Source organism: Megascapheus bottae, chromosome 6 (assembly GCF_031878675.1).
Source record: "Megascapheus bottae isolate mThoBot1 chromosome 6, mThoBot2.hap1, whole genome shotgun sequence".
NCBI classification, from domain to species: Eukaryota; Metazoa; Chordata; class Mammalia; order Rodentia; family Geomyidae; genus Megascapheus; species Megascapheus bottae.
In genome coordinates this window covers 57305147-57317529 of record NC_143514.1, presented here as the reverse complement: position 1 = coordinate 57317529, position 12383 = coordinate 57305147, and the positions used below count along the sequence as shown (strand labels likewise).

The window sequence follows — 12383 nt, the reverse complement described above, 5'->3', positions numbered from 1 at the left end:
CTTAACCAATTAGGATCACGATGTTCAGTTGGAGCCCCGCCTTCGAGCTCAGGCCATTCCAATGGTTAGGGAATACGGAAGCTCCGCCCACAGGGGTTCTGCGCATCCTCTTCCGGCTGGCTCCACCGGGGTGGTGGTGGGGTGCTTAGCGGGCTCTCATGGAGGTCTCGGAGGTGCCGGGCAGGGCAGAGGGAGGTACGGAGAGTCCCGGTGTGCCGGAGGCGGCAGGTCAGGCAGGTACGCCGGGTGGGGGGTCTTTGGGGATCAAGAAGGCCGCCCAGGAGGCCGAGGGCGGGAGCTTACGCCTATGTTCCTGTGACACACAGGACCCCTGGTGGAGCCCTCCCGGACCCTCGGCGGCCTGGCCCTGGTGAGCCCCTACCACACCCACCGGGTCGGGGACCCCTTAGACCTCGTGGCGCTCGCCGAGCAGGTGCAGAAGGTGAGGAAATGTAGAATAACCGTCTTCGTTCGCTGGGGAAGTGAAGAAGAACCATCTTCATTTGCAGTCTGCCCGGCCTGCGTCTTTCGGCTGGGATCGATCCCACAGCCCCTTAGAAGGGAGTAGCGCTTGTTCTTGTCTCCGGTTTCCAGAGGAAAGCCCACTGTCATTGTGAGTGGCGGTCCGTCTCCAGCTCTCTCATCTTGCCAAGACCAGAGGCTTGTTCGACTACCACCTGAGCGCCCATGATCTCCTGTCGTGGGAAGTGTTGCATAGGACTTTCAGTATTGCTATTTCTTTTCAATCTTAGGACAGCCTTGTGGGGTCTCAAGTACAGAAGTTATTCTTCCCACTTCACATGTGACAAAAATTTCTGTAATCCACAAACCCAGTTTGTTTTTTTGTTTTGTTTTGTTATTGTTTTGTTTTTTGGCCAGTCCTGGGGCTTGAACTCAGGGTCTGAGCACTGTCCTTGGACACTTTTTTTTTTTCTCAAGGCTAGTGCTCTACCACTTGAGCCACAGCATCACTTCAGGCTTTTTCTATGTATGTGGTACTGAGGAATCGAACCTGGGTCTTCATGCATGCTAGGCAAGCACTCTACCACTAGGCCAAACTCCCGGCCCCCAGTGTCTCCTTAATTTAGGTTGCTTCCTATCAGCTCTTTATCAGTTACTTAAAAACTGGTAGGAGTACAAATGCTCTAAATTTTGTCCTGTGTCCTCATTCCCTTAGACACAATATTCCTGAGCTCAGAGGTTATTGAACACTAAGATAAAAATATGAGGAAAAGCAAAATAATGGATAAAGTACTGGAAGTTTGGACATGTCTTTTTGTGTGTATGTATGCTGGTATTGAGTTCTCTTATTATCTCCTTTAGCCATTTTGCTTAAAAAGCTGACACTTCTGGCGTTTTGGTGGTTAATTGGGCATAAAGTTTGCCCCCTCTGCCTCCCAGACTCCTGAGTAGTTAGGATTACAGGTGTAATCCACCATGGACTGGCTTGGACACAAGTCTTAATCCTCCTTTTAATATTAGCCTCAAATGATTTTTCTTTTTCTCTTATTTAATTCTGGGAGTCCTAGGGTTTAAACTCCAGGGCCTATGCTTACTAAGCAAGTACTTTACCACTGGGCTTTGCTTCCAGCCATGAACTGCATCTCTATACACTTCAGTGAAATACCAAATTCAGTGAGAAACTAAATTCTTTCTCATCTATTATCAAGACTTCCAGTTGTGGAGCCCTCTCAAGTATGCACATTTAATGCCTGGTTCTTAAACCTTACCTTTAAAAAATTCAGGAAGTTTTTTTTCCCCCCCAAATTAAAACTTGTGTCTTCTCTTTTTTAGAGAAGTGGTAGCAAAGTGCAACTCTTATGGATTAGGAGAGCACTTATTGGAAGAATTGCTGCCAGGGACAATTTTTGGATAAACAACCTTTTTATGTGTTACTGAATGACCATTATGTGTATCACATGGCCTAAACTACAGGAAGGAAGAACACAATTTTTGTCTTTCACACTATATGACAATGAAATATAAATGATACATTTTATGCTGCCTCAAATTCTCCAATATAATCAGTCTCTGAGATCATAAAGAAAAAACACAGACAAATTGAATCCAATATTTTTACTGTCTGTGTACAGAAACAAACTTCCTAGCATGACTAACCTCTGTTACTCCACTTAATGTGTGTTCACAAAGCTTGGTAGGTTTGATATTAAGATGTGAATTTCGAAATCTGACTGATCTAGGATGAAATCATCTGTCATATGTGAGCTGTGAAACTTTAGACCGATTACCACACAGTATTTCTGATTGAATTGGAATGCTTACAGGATAGACAGACATTGCTGAGTCCTAATTCTTTGTTGTTGTTGACAATCCGGGGGCTTGAACTCAGGGCCTCGGCACTGCCCCTGGGCTTTCTCAAGGCTAGCACTTTACCCCTTGAGCCACAGTACCACTTCCAGCTTTTTTTGTGTATGTGGTACCAAGGAATCAAACCCACGGAAACAAGCACTCTACCACTAGACCATGTTCCCAGCCCCAAACAGCCACATTTCTTTTCTTTTTCTTTTTGCTAGTCTTGAGGCTTTAACTCAGGGCATGGGCACTGTGAGCTTTCTCATGGTTAGTGCTCGACCACTTGAACCATTTCTGGCTTTTTCTGGGTATGTGATAACCAAGAAATCCAATCCAGGGCTTCATGCATTCTAGCAAGCACTCTACCGCTAGGTCAAATTCCTGACCCCCACATTTTTTTTTTTTTTTTTGGCCAATCCTGAGGCATAAACTCAGGGCCTGGGCACTGTCCCTGAGCATCTTTTTTGCCTAAGGCTAGTACTCTACCACTTGAGCCACAGCACCACTTTTGGCTTTTTCTGTGTATGTGGTATTGAGGAATTGAATCCAGTCCTTTGTGTATGCTAAACATTCACTCTACCACTAAGCCACATTCCCTAACCGTTTTTATTTTTTTAATTTTTTGTCAGTTTTGTTAGGCCTGGGGCTTGAACTCTGGGCCTGGGAGTTGTCCCCGAGCTCTTCAGCTCAAGGCACCGGCCCTACCATTTGGGTCATAGCACCACTTCTGGTTTTCTAGTGGTTAACTGGAGATGAGAGTCTCACATACTTTAGTGCCTGGGCTGGCTTTGAACCTCGATCCTCAGATCTCAGATCTCAGCCTCTTGAGTAGCTAGGATTATAGGCCTGAGCCACTGCACCTGGCTAGCATATCCTTTTTTTAAAAAACAAAACAAAACAAAAAACAACTTTATTCCGTAATTTCCTCTCACATTCTCCAACTGTGTGAGCCTCAGAATGTCTGAAGCTTTTTTCTTTTTTAGCCAGTCCTGGTGGGCCTTGAACTTTCTTTCTTTTTTTTTTTTTTTTTGGCCATTCTTGGGCTTGGGCTCAGGGCCTGAGCACTGTCCTTGGACTTTCTCAAGGCGAGAGCTCTACCACTTGAGCCTCAGCACCACTTCCAGCTTTTTTTTTTTTTTTTCCTATGTATGTGGTACCGAGGAATCGAACCCGGGTCTTCATGCATGCTAGGCAAGCACTTTAACCACTAGGCCAAACTCCCGGCCCTGGGCCTTGAACTTTCTAAGCAAGTCCTCTACCACCTTAATCATGTCCTCAGCCCTGATGTACTGATTTCTTTTTCTTAATCTAATTGTATGCCACTAAAAATGAATCATCTTTTCTTGAAAGTAAGCGAGTTTTTTTTTTTTATCATTCTAAATGATACTCCTTCCTTGTAGTTGAGTTACTCATATCAGTCTCTCCTAGATTTGAGAACTTTTTTTTTTTTTTACCAGTCCTGGGCTTGAGCTCAGGGCCTGAGAACTGTCCTTGGACTTTCTCAAGGCTAGAGCTCTACCACTTGAGCCTCAGCCCCACTTCCGGCTTTTTTCTATGTATGTGGTACCAAGGAATTGAACCTGGGTCTTCGTGCATGCTAGGCAAGCGCTCTACCACTAGGCCAAACTCCCAGACGGATTTGAGAACTTTTAATCAATTTTCATTCTCTTCGATTTTATTTCTTGGCATGATGGGTACTCTATTTTTTTTTTAGTTGGTTATGGGGCTTGAACTCAGGGCCTGGGTGCAGTCCCTGAGATCTTCAGCTCAAGCTTAGTACTCTACCACTTTGAACCACAGCACCACTTTCAGTTTTCCGGTCATTCTTTGGAGCTGAGAGTCACAAGGACTGTCCTGCCCAGTCTGGCTTTGAACTGTGGTCCTCAGATCTCAGCCTCTTGAGTAGCAAGGATGATAGGCATGAAACACCAGCACCCAAATATATATTTGAGTGGGATTTTTTTTTCATTCTTTGTGATACAATGTTTGATATAAATTGAAGGGAGGAGGTATTAATGTTAGCTCATGGTTTGAGAGGATTCAGTTCATGGTCCTCAGTTCAGTTGATTCCAGGCCTTTGTTGAGGTAGAACATTTGTGGTGACATGTTGAGGTGGGACAGAAGCTACTGACAGAAACGAGAGAAGGCCTGTTCTGCCTGGGGTTCTCCTTTTCTCCTTTGTGAGCACTCAGCTAGGGGATGGTGCTGCCCACACTTAAGGCAGGTCTTTCCTCCTTGTTAATTCTCTGTCCTAGAAGACACCTCCAGAGGTGAGCTTTATGAATCTCTTAAGCATTCCTCATGTTGCAAAATTAACAATCACAATGTCACTTTGTTTCAAAATAACATTGTTTTGTTTGTTTGTTTTTAGAGGAATGTTGCTATGTTCCCAGGTTACTTAGTCTTTTAGTGTTCAAGGCTTAAGCAATGTTTCTTTCTCAGTCTCCTAAGTAGCTGGTACTATAGATGTACCACTGTACTCTAATGTTAACTATGAAATCCAGCTTGATAATGTAGTCTTTTTAAAGTGCATTTTATAATACTAGCTCCTCAAGATTGGATCTGGATTACTATGGTTTATAGTCTCTCTACGTAAAATAGTCCTTGAGACTCCATTTCCAAAATGACCAGAAAAAAGCTAGGCTGGAGATGTGTCTCGAATAGTAGAGTCTAGCTGAATGAATAAACTGAGCAAGTAAAAATCTCTGAGCTCGAATCATGGTATAGGGTGAGAGTGTATTTTAAATATATTAGAAATACAACCATAAATTAAAATTTAAGATACGATATAATAATCCAACTGAAGTAACAGTCAAATTAACAGATACATATCAAATTTTTTATTAACAGATGTTAAAAGCTAGATCACAAATGTCTTTTGCTTCCTGATTTCAGAAATGTTTAGAAATGAGAAACTGAGGAAATATATTAGAAGGAGAGAGAGTATAGGTATTTAATATATTTGGTATGAAGAGAGGAGGACATGTTGAAAGACCAAAAAAGTTCAGTACTATTAGCATTCAGGTAGAGAAGGGTAGAAAGCAATGAAAACAGACTAGAAGGAGTACTTTATTCTGTGGTGTGGGATGATGACAGTATTATTTGAGCTGGGCCTTTGGGTGGGCACTTACATGGCAACAATGAGAATAGGAGTTGTACTTTAGCATTAATAGAGATGTTGTCTTAACTTCACATTAGACTCTAAATGAAAATATCATAGAAATGTACTTTTCTTATCCATAGTTTGTTTTTTTCTCACTTACAGGCTGATGAATTCATCCGAGCAAATGCTACCAACAAGCTGACAGTCATAGCTGAGCAAATCCAACATTTGCAGGAACAAGCCAGAAAGGTAAGAGAGACCTTTATATAGGCTTCATCTTCTTCATTACAGGCTTTCCTTTTCTTCATTTGGTTCACAGGATTGGCCAAAGTTGCTTGTAATCACTGTAATCACTTAATTTGTTTCGGTTCCTCCTAGACATGTAGATTACTCCAGCAAAATAGGAATAAACCTAAGAGTTGTGTTAGTCTGTTTTGTATTAACTATGATAAAATACTTGAGTCAAGCTAACTTTATAAAGAACTTTATTTAGCTGACGGTTTGGGAGGTTTAAAAGTTGCTTACAATGGGGCCGGGAGTTTGGCCTAGTGGTTAAAGTGCTTGCCTAGCATGCATGGAGACCTGGGTTCGATTCCTGGGTACCACATACATAGAAAAAAGCCGGAAGTGGTGCTGAGGCTCAAGGGGTAGAACTCTAGCCTTGAGAAAGTCCAAGAACAGTGCTCAGGCCCTAAGCTCAAGCCTAGGACTGGCAAAAAAAAAAAAGGTTGCTTACAAGGCTTGACTCATTGATAGCCCTTCTGACTGCATCTAGTTATGCCAGGAAATTATGTGTGAAGAGAAAGCATATCTCTAAACAAGGAGCCAGAAATTCATGAGTCAAGTGCAGGCTTTTATAATACATGTTCACTCTTGCTTTCATTCTTGGTCTCTCAAGAACTCCCTGCTTTAGGCAGGGCATGGTGGTGTGTATTTATAATCCCAGCACTTAAGAGAGTGGAGGCAGGGCTGGGAGTTTGGCCTAGTGGTAGAGTGCTTGCCTAGCATGCACGAAGACCCGGGTTGGATTCCTTGGTACCACATACTTAGAAAAAGCCAGAAGTGGTGCTGAGGCTCAAGTGGTAGAGTTCTAGCCTTGAGAAAAATCCAAGGACAGTCCTCCAGCCCTGAGCTTAAGCCCAAGACTGGCGGGAAAAAAAAAAAGTGGAGGCAAAAAGATCGCAAGTTTGAAGTCAGGCAGTTTCAAATAAACAAAAAAAACAAACCAACAAAACCAAAAAGGAACTCCTTTGGGGAAGCTGATATTGCCGTGTGTGTGTGTGTGTGTGTGTGTGTGTGTGTGTGTGTGTGTGTGTGTGTGTGTATGTGTGTGTATACACGTGTGCGCAAGCACACACATGCGTGCGCTAGGGCAAGTGTGCAAGCATCAGTACTGGGGCTTGAACTCAGGGCTTCTCACTCTCACTTAAGCTGTTGCTCTATCCCATGAGCCATACCCTCACATCTTTGCTTTTGGCTTTTTAATTGGACATAAGAGTGGGATGAGGGGATGATGGGCTGGGAATGTAGTTTAGTGGCAGAGTGCTTGCCTAGCATGCGTGAAGCCTTGCGTTTGATTCCTGAGTACCACATAAATAGAAAAAACCAGAAATGGTGTTGTAACTCAAGTGGTTAAAGTGCTATCCTTGAGCAAAAGCAGCTCAGGGACAGTGCCTAGGCCCTGAGTTCAAGCCCCAGGACTGGAAGAAAAAAAAAAGATGCATGTATGTATCTACCTATCTTCCTACCTACCTACCTATCTATATAGCTATACACCTATTTATGTCTATACAGATGTATGGCTATATATCAGGGGGATTTGCTGCCCAGGCTGGCTTCAAGCTTCAATCCTCAGGTCTAATTCTTTTGCATAGCTAGGATTATAGGTATGAGCCATTAGTGCTCAGCTCAGTTATATCTTCTGAGAACAGCATCTTAGAAGGAACCTGTGGAGTCTCCTGTTAGGCCCCTCCCTTCACATCACTACACTAGAGATATCTGGTCCTTTTCTTTGTCAGGAGGCTCTATTATTGCCTCAGCCTCATTGCTTGCAATAAGTGATTTATATCCTCTTGGTTCAACTTTGATCTCTATGCATAAGTACTGTTACTTCCAGTCCTTCCTTCCTTCCTTCCTTCCTTCCTTCCTTCCTTCCTTCCTTCCTTCCTTCCTTCCTTGCTTTTGGCTTTCTTAAGGCTAGCACTCTACCACTTGAGCTACTGCACTACTTCCAGCCCTTTCTGTGTATGTCGTACCAAGGAATTAAACCCAGGGCTTCATGCATGCTAGGCAAGCATTCTACCACTAGGTCACACTCCTGGCACATCAGTCCTTTATTTATTATGCTTCTGTGAATTTCAGGTATTAGAAGAAGCTCGAAGAGATGCTGACTTGCACCATGTAGCTTGTAATATGGTGAAAAAACCTGGCAACATTTACTACCTTTATAAACGAGAGAGTGGTCAACAATACTTTTCCATTATTTCTCCAGAGGTAAGAACATTTATTCTTGCACTGTCCCGAGCTCTTCAGCTCAAGGTTACTGCCCTGCTCCAGTCAGGTCCCACTTCCTGTTTTCTAGAGGTTAATTGGAGATAAGAGTCTCAGCTTCTTTTGTGCTGGGCCAGCTTTGATCCTTGATCCTCAGACCTCAGCCTCCTGAGTAGCTAGGATTACAGGCATGAGCCACTGTGTTGGCTCAAGAACTAGAGCCTTTGAGAAATTTTTGCCATATGTGTATGAAAGTGTAGGCATGTAGACTGGCAAGTTATTTCTTAGATACCGAGGCAAGTGTGGTGGTATGTACCTACAATCCCAGCACAAGGGAGGCGGAGGTAGGAAATTTGACAGGGCTGCATGGTGAATTCAAAGTCAGCTTGGGATCTATTTATCTACATATCAAGACCTTAGCTGGTGTGGTGGCTCACGCCTCTAATCTTAGCTACTCTGGAGGCTGAGATCTGAGGATCACCATTCAAAGTCAGCCTAAGTTTGTGAGACTCTTATCTCCCATTAACCACTAGAAAACTGGAGTGGCTTGGTGCTGTGGCTCAAGGAGTAGGAGTAGCTGAATTGCTCAGGGACAGACTCAGGCCCAGAGTCCAATCCCCATGACCGACAAAAATACTTTTCTCCAAAAACAAAGTGAAAAAATAAACCAAAAAAAGATGATTTCATTTAAATTAAAAAAAAAAAGAGCTCAGACATGACTAAAAGAAGTACATGCTGAATTTATCTCATTTATTATCTGTGTTAAGGGGAGGATCTGATGTATACTGTAACCACTTTCCAAAAATGGTTCCAGTTAATCTGATGCAAAAAGACCCAAAAGAAATTTGCATCTTAAGTAGGAAGAGAATCCAGTTTGCTAACTTTCTACTCTCCTTTGCTTTGTAGGAGTGGGGAACAAGCTGTCCACATGACTTCCTTGGTGCCTACAAACTGCAGCATGATTTGTCTTGGACTCCATATGAGGACATTGAGAAGCAAGATGCTAAAATCAGCATAATGGACAAGATGCTAAACCAGCCAGTGGCCCTGCCTCCCGTCACTGAGCCCACCTTCCAGGGACTAACTCACTGAAATGTGGGCTCTGACCGGCAACTCTCATAACAGGGTCCTGTCACTTCCTTGTTGCCTCATTCTCTGCCTTGATGGTAGAAGTCATGAGAACCAAGGACATGTAGGTAAAGCAGATCCATCTTGGACTGTCAATGTTGTTAGTGTTGCTCTCAGATGGGGTGGGAAGGAATTACAGCACTCTGTCTAGAGATCTGCTTGGGGCCGCAGATACTCAGCCAGTGGGTTTCAGAGGATTGGCTAGTATACTTTCCTTATTCATCTCCAGTGGTTCTTTCCTTAAGTGAAAGTGTTAGAGAAGGAAACATCTTCATTTCATTCAGGTTGGTGGGTCATTTTCCCGAGGAGCCTATTTTCAGTCTTTTATTTCAGACTGAGGTTGACCTGTCTCACAACTGATGTAATGCCAGTTTCAGATTCATCCAAAACCACAGCATTACATATATGTGGATGATTAAAACCACGACAAACAACCAAATAAAACCTCAGTGTGGCTGGATCAAAGTGAGTGAAGTTTCTGGGCTATTGACGAAGTTTCTGAGCTTATCTTTTTTTTTTTTTTTTTTTTTTTTTGCCAGTCCTGGGCTTGAGCTCAGGTCCTGAGCGCAGCCTTGGACTTTCTCAAGGCTAGAGCTCTACCTCTTGAGCCTCAACACCATTTCTGTTTTTTTTGTATGTATGAGGTACCAAGGAATCGAACCCGGGTCTTCGTGCATGCTAGGCAAGCACTTTAACCACTAGGCCAAACTCCTGGCCCCTCTGAGCTTATCTTTCTGCCCTTTCCACATAGGAAAAGTGACCAGAGACTCTTGAGGCAGTGGTTAAGGCACATTGGGTATAGATGGAGGATAGTCATCCTTAAACTTCGGAGTTTCAGACTTGGGAGAGATGTAGAAGGCTACCTCTAAACTACTGCGTAATTCACTGGGAAGCCGCTCTGAAGCAGAGAGGTTGAGTTCATTCACATGTGGCAGGACAAACCCAGTAATAATATGGCAGCTTTAACAAATTGTGGAAGAGAGAATAGGGCAGTGGAAGAGGGAAAAAAGAAAAGGACAGCCTCTTTTTTTCGGATTATAAGGCAACTCAAAATTGAAACTCCTCATTCATGAACTATATGAGCTTTTTGGCTAGATAACTTTTTATTCCTGACTGGACTCTTATAGGACTTTTATCTTATCTTGTTTGTTCAACCTAACTAAATTTGTGGTGTGTCTAGCATGGCTTTACTTGAACTCACAGTGCTCAAGTTTCCTTCTGAAGATGAATATTCCTTGTGTTGATCTACTTGATTATACTCTACCTCTATCTTGGTGTTCATGACCTTTCCTCATGAGCTCCATTCCTTGTGAGCTATAAACAGTCCAAGACCAGCACAAAAGTCTAGTAGGGTCACACAAGTGATGCCTGGTCACTCAGTTTTGTGAACTGAAACTTTAAAAAGCTCTTTCTGGGATGCTGTGAGGCCAGAGGGAGGAGATGTTAACGTAGTTGATTCTGTATAAAAAGTCTCCCAGGTCTTTAGAATGTTCTGACTTGTATATAATGACACATTTTGAGCAGGAGTTGTATTTTTTAAAAACTAACAAAATGGGCCAGGAGTTTGGCCTAGTGGTAGAGTGCTTGCCTAGCATGCACCATGACCAGGGTTCGATTCCTCGGTACCACATATATAGAAAAAGATGGAAGTAGTGCTGTCACTCAAGTGGTAGAGAGTTCTAGCCTTAAGAAAGCCCAAGGTGAGTGCTCAAGCCCTGAGTTCAAGCCAGGACTGGCAAAACAAACAAATAAAAAACCCCCAACAAAACAACAAATCACAGATCCAATGGTTTAAAACAACAAACATATATTAGGTGATAGTTTATAGGCCAGATGTTCAGCACAATTTCACTGGGTCTTCTGCTTTAGGGTTTCTCTCTGGAAAACCCTGCAAAGGCTGTTATCAAATAAGCTTAGGCTGGATTCTGAAAGCCTTACCATTTGCTTCTGAGCTCATTTGTGTTGTTGGCAGAATTTCAGATTTTCACTAGTTCATAGTAGTTACTATCACTTTCTTATCACATGAACTTCTACAGCATGGCACCTTTCTTCATCAAGGTGGAAAAAGTCTGCTGGAAGGATGGAGATTGCAAACTTAAGTATGAATCCTTACGTCAGCCCACACTATAGGGAAGAAATTACATAAAGCATGAGTGCAAGGAGGTAGGGGTCATTGCATCATTGAATACCTATTTATGCTCTGTTAAGAGGGAAATAGAGAAATTGTGGATAAAAGAGACAGCATTATGAAGTGGTTAAGTGTAATGATGTTGAAGAAACAGCAAGACTCTAGACTTGACTCTTACTTTGACAAGGTAAACTCCCAGCTATCATTTTGCTTTTTCCGCAGGTCAGCTTTTCCAGTTCATTAGGCTTACAGCCATTAGATTGTTTGAAAATGTAAATCTTCCTCACTTTCTTTCCCTCCATTGAACTTAGGGCCTGGGCTATCCCTGAGATCTTTAGCTCAAGGCTAGCACTCTACCACTTGGAGACACAGCTCTACTTCCAGCTTTTGGTGGTTAATCAGGGATGAGTCTCATGAATTTTCATACCTAGGCTGGCTTTGAACTGTGATCTTCAGATCTCAGCTCCCTGAGTAGTTAGGATTACAGCCACCAACATCTGTTCACCCTCCTTTCGGACATTTCTGAGCACTGCCAGAGAGCAAGGTCCAAAACCCTTTTGTTCAAGAAGATCTATGCTCTGCGCTGTCCACTAGGTAGTGCCATTTCTCCTTCTTGGTTAAGCCAATTACCAGGTTTAGCAAAGACTACTAGTACTGGTAACCAGGTGCCGAAGGGCAGTAGAAGCTCATGTAATCTAGCTACTCAAGAGGCTGAAGTTTGAAGATTGAGGTTTAAGTTAGCCTGGGCAAATCCCTAAAACTCTTATTTGCAATCAACCAGCAAAAAAGTGGGAAGTGGAGGTGGTGGCTCATGAGGTAGAGGCCAGCTTTGGAGGAAAAAGCCCAGCAAGAAGACAAGGCCCTGAGTTCAAGTCCCAGTACTGGCTGTAACAACAAGAAAAGATTATTGTATGCCTGAACAGTGAAAAAATCATACAGACAGCCCCTCTGGCATGGAGTAGGTACTCCACGGGACACTTAATGTGGAACCCATCATGCCTTATACAGGCCTGTTCTTCCTGACTCCTTCCCTCCCCTTCCCTTCTCCCTCCTACCCTCTGCCAGGCATTCTGCATCAGGGAATTTGCACGAAGAGTCCCTCAGACTCGCCAAGATGGAGAGCTCTTGCTACTGCCCCCCTCTTCCCGTTTTAAGACCCCTCCCCACTCCCCACCAGCCACCTTGCCTTTGTGTAAAGGCCTTCAGCCCCTCCCCTGTCTG

At 43.3% G+C, this 12383-nt stretch overlaps 1 protein-coding gene and 1 long non-coding RNA gene across 4 annotated transcripts; one reads left to right on the top strand and one right to left on the bottom strand.

Moving 5' to 3' along the window:
• Nucleotides 1–103: 103 nt before the first annotated feature.
• Nucleotides 104–9516, top strand: C6H1orf50 (chromosome 6 C1orf50 homolog). 2 transcript variants are annotated; one of them, XM_090333783.1, is made up of 5 exons: nt 104–228; nt 327–442; nt 5579–5665; nt 7778–7909; nt 8813–9516. In XM_090333783.1, the coding sequence occupies exons 1-5, from the start codon at nt 159–161 to the stop codon at nt 8996–8998; spliced, it is 591 nt and encodes a 196-aa protein (XP_090189909.1). In that variant the 5' UTR covers nt 104–158; the 3' UTR covers nt 8999–9516. The 2 variants fall into 2 exon arrangements, with proteins under 2 accessions (XP_090189909.1, XP_090189908.1); XM_090333782.1 differs by having other exon boundaries at nt 104–237.
• A 1305-nt stretch (nt 9517–10821) lies between these two features.
• LOC150061993 (uncharacterized) lies at nt 10822–12320 on the bottom strand. Of its 2 annotated transcripts, none has more exons than XR_016535973.1 (2): nt 12218–12320; nt 10822–11106 (listed from the first exon to the last, which is right to left on the bottom strand). It is a non-coding gene; the product is annotated as an uncharacterized LOC150061993 (long non-coding RNA). The 2 variants fall into 2 exon arrangements; XR_016535974.1 differs by having other exon boundaries at nt 10822–11103.
• Between the last annotated feature and the right edge of the window lie 63 nt (nt 12321–12383).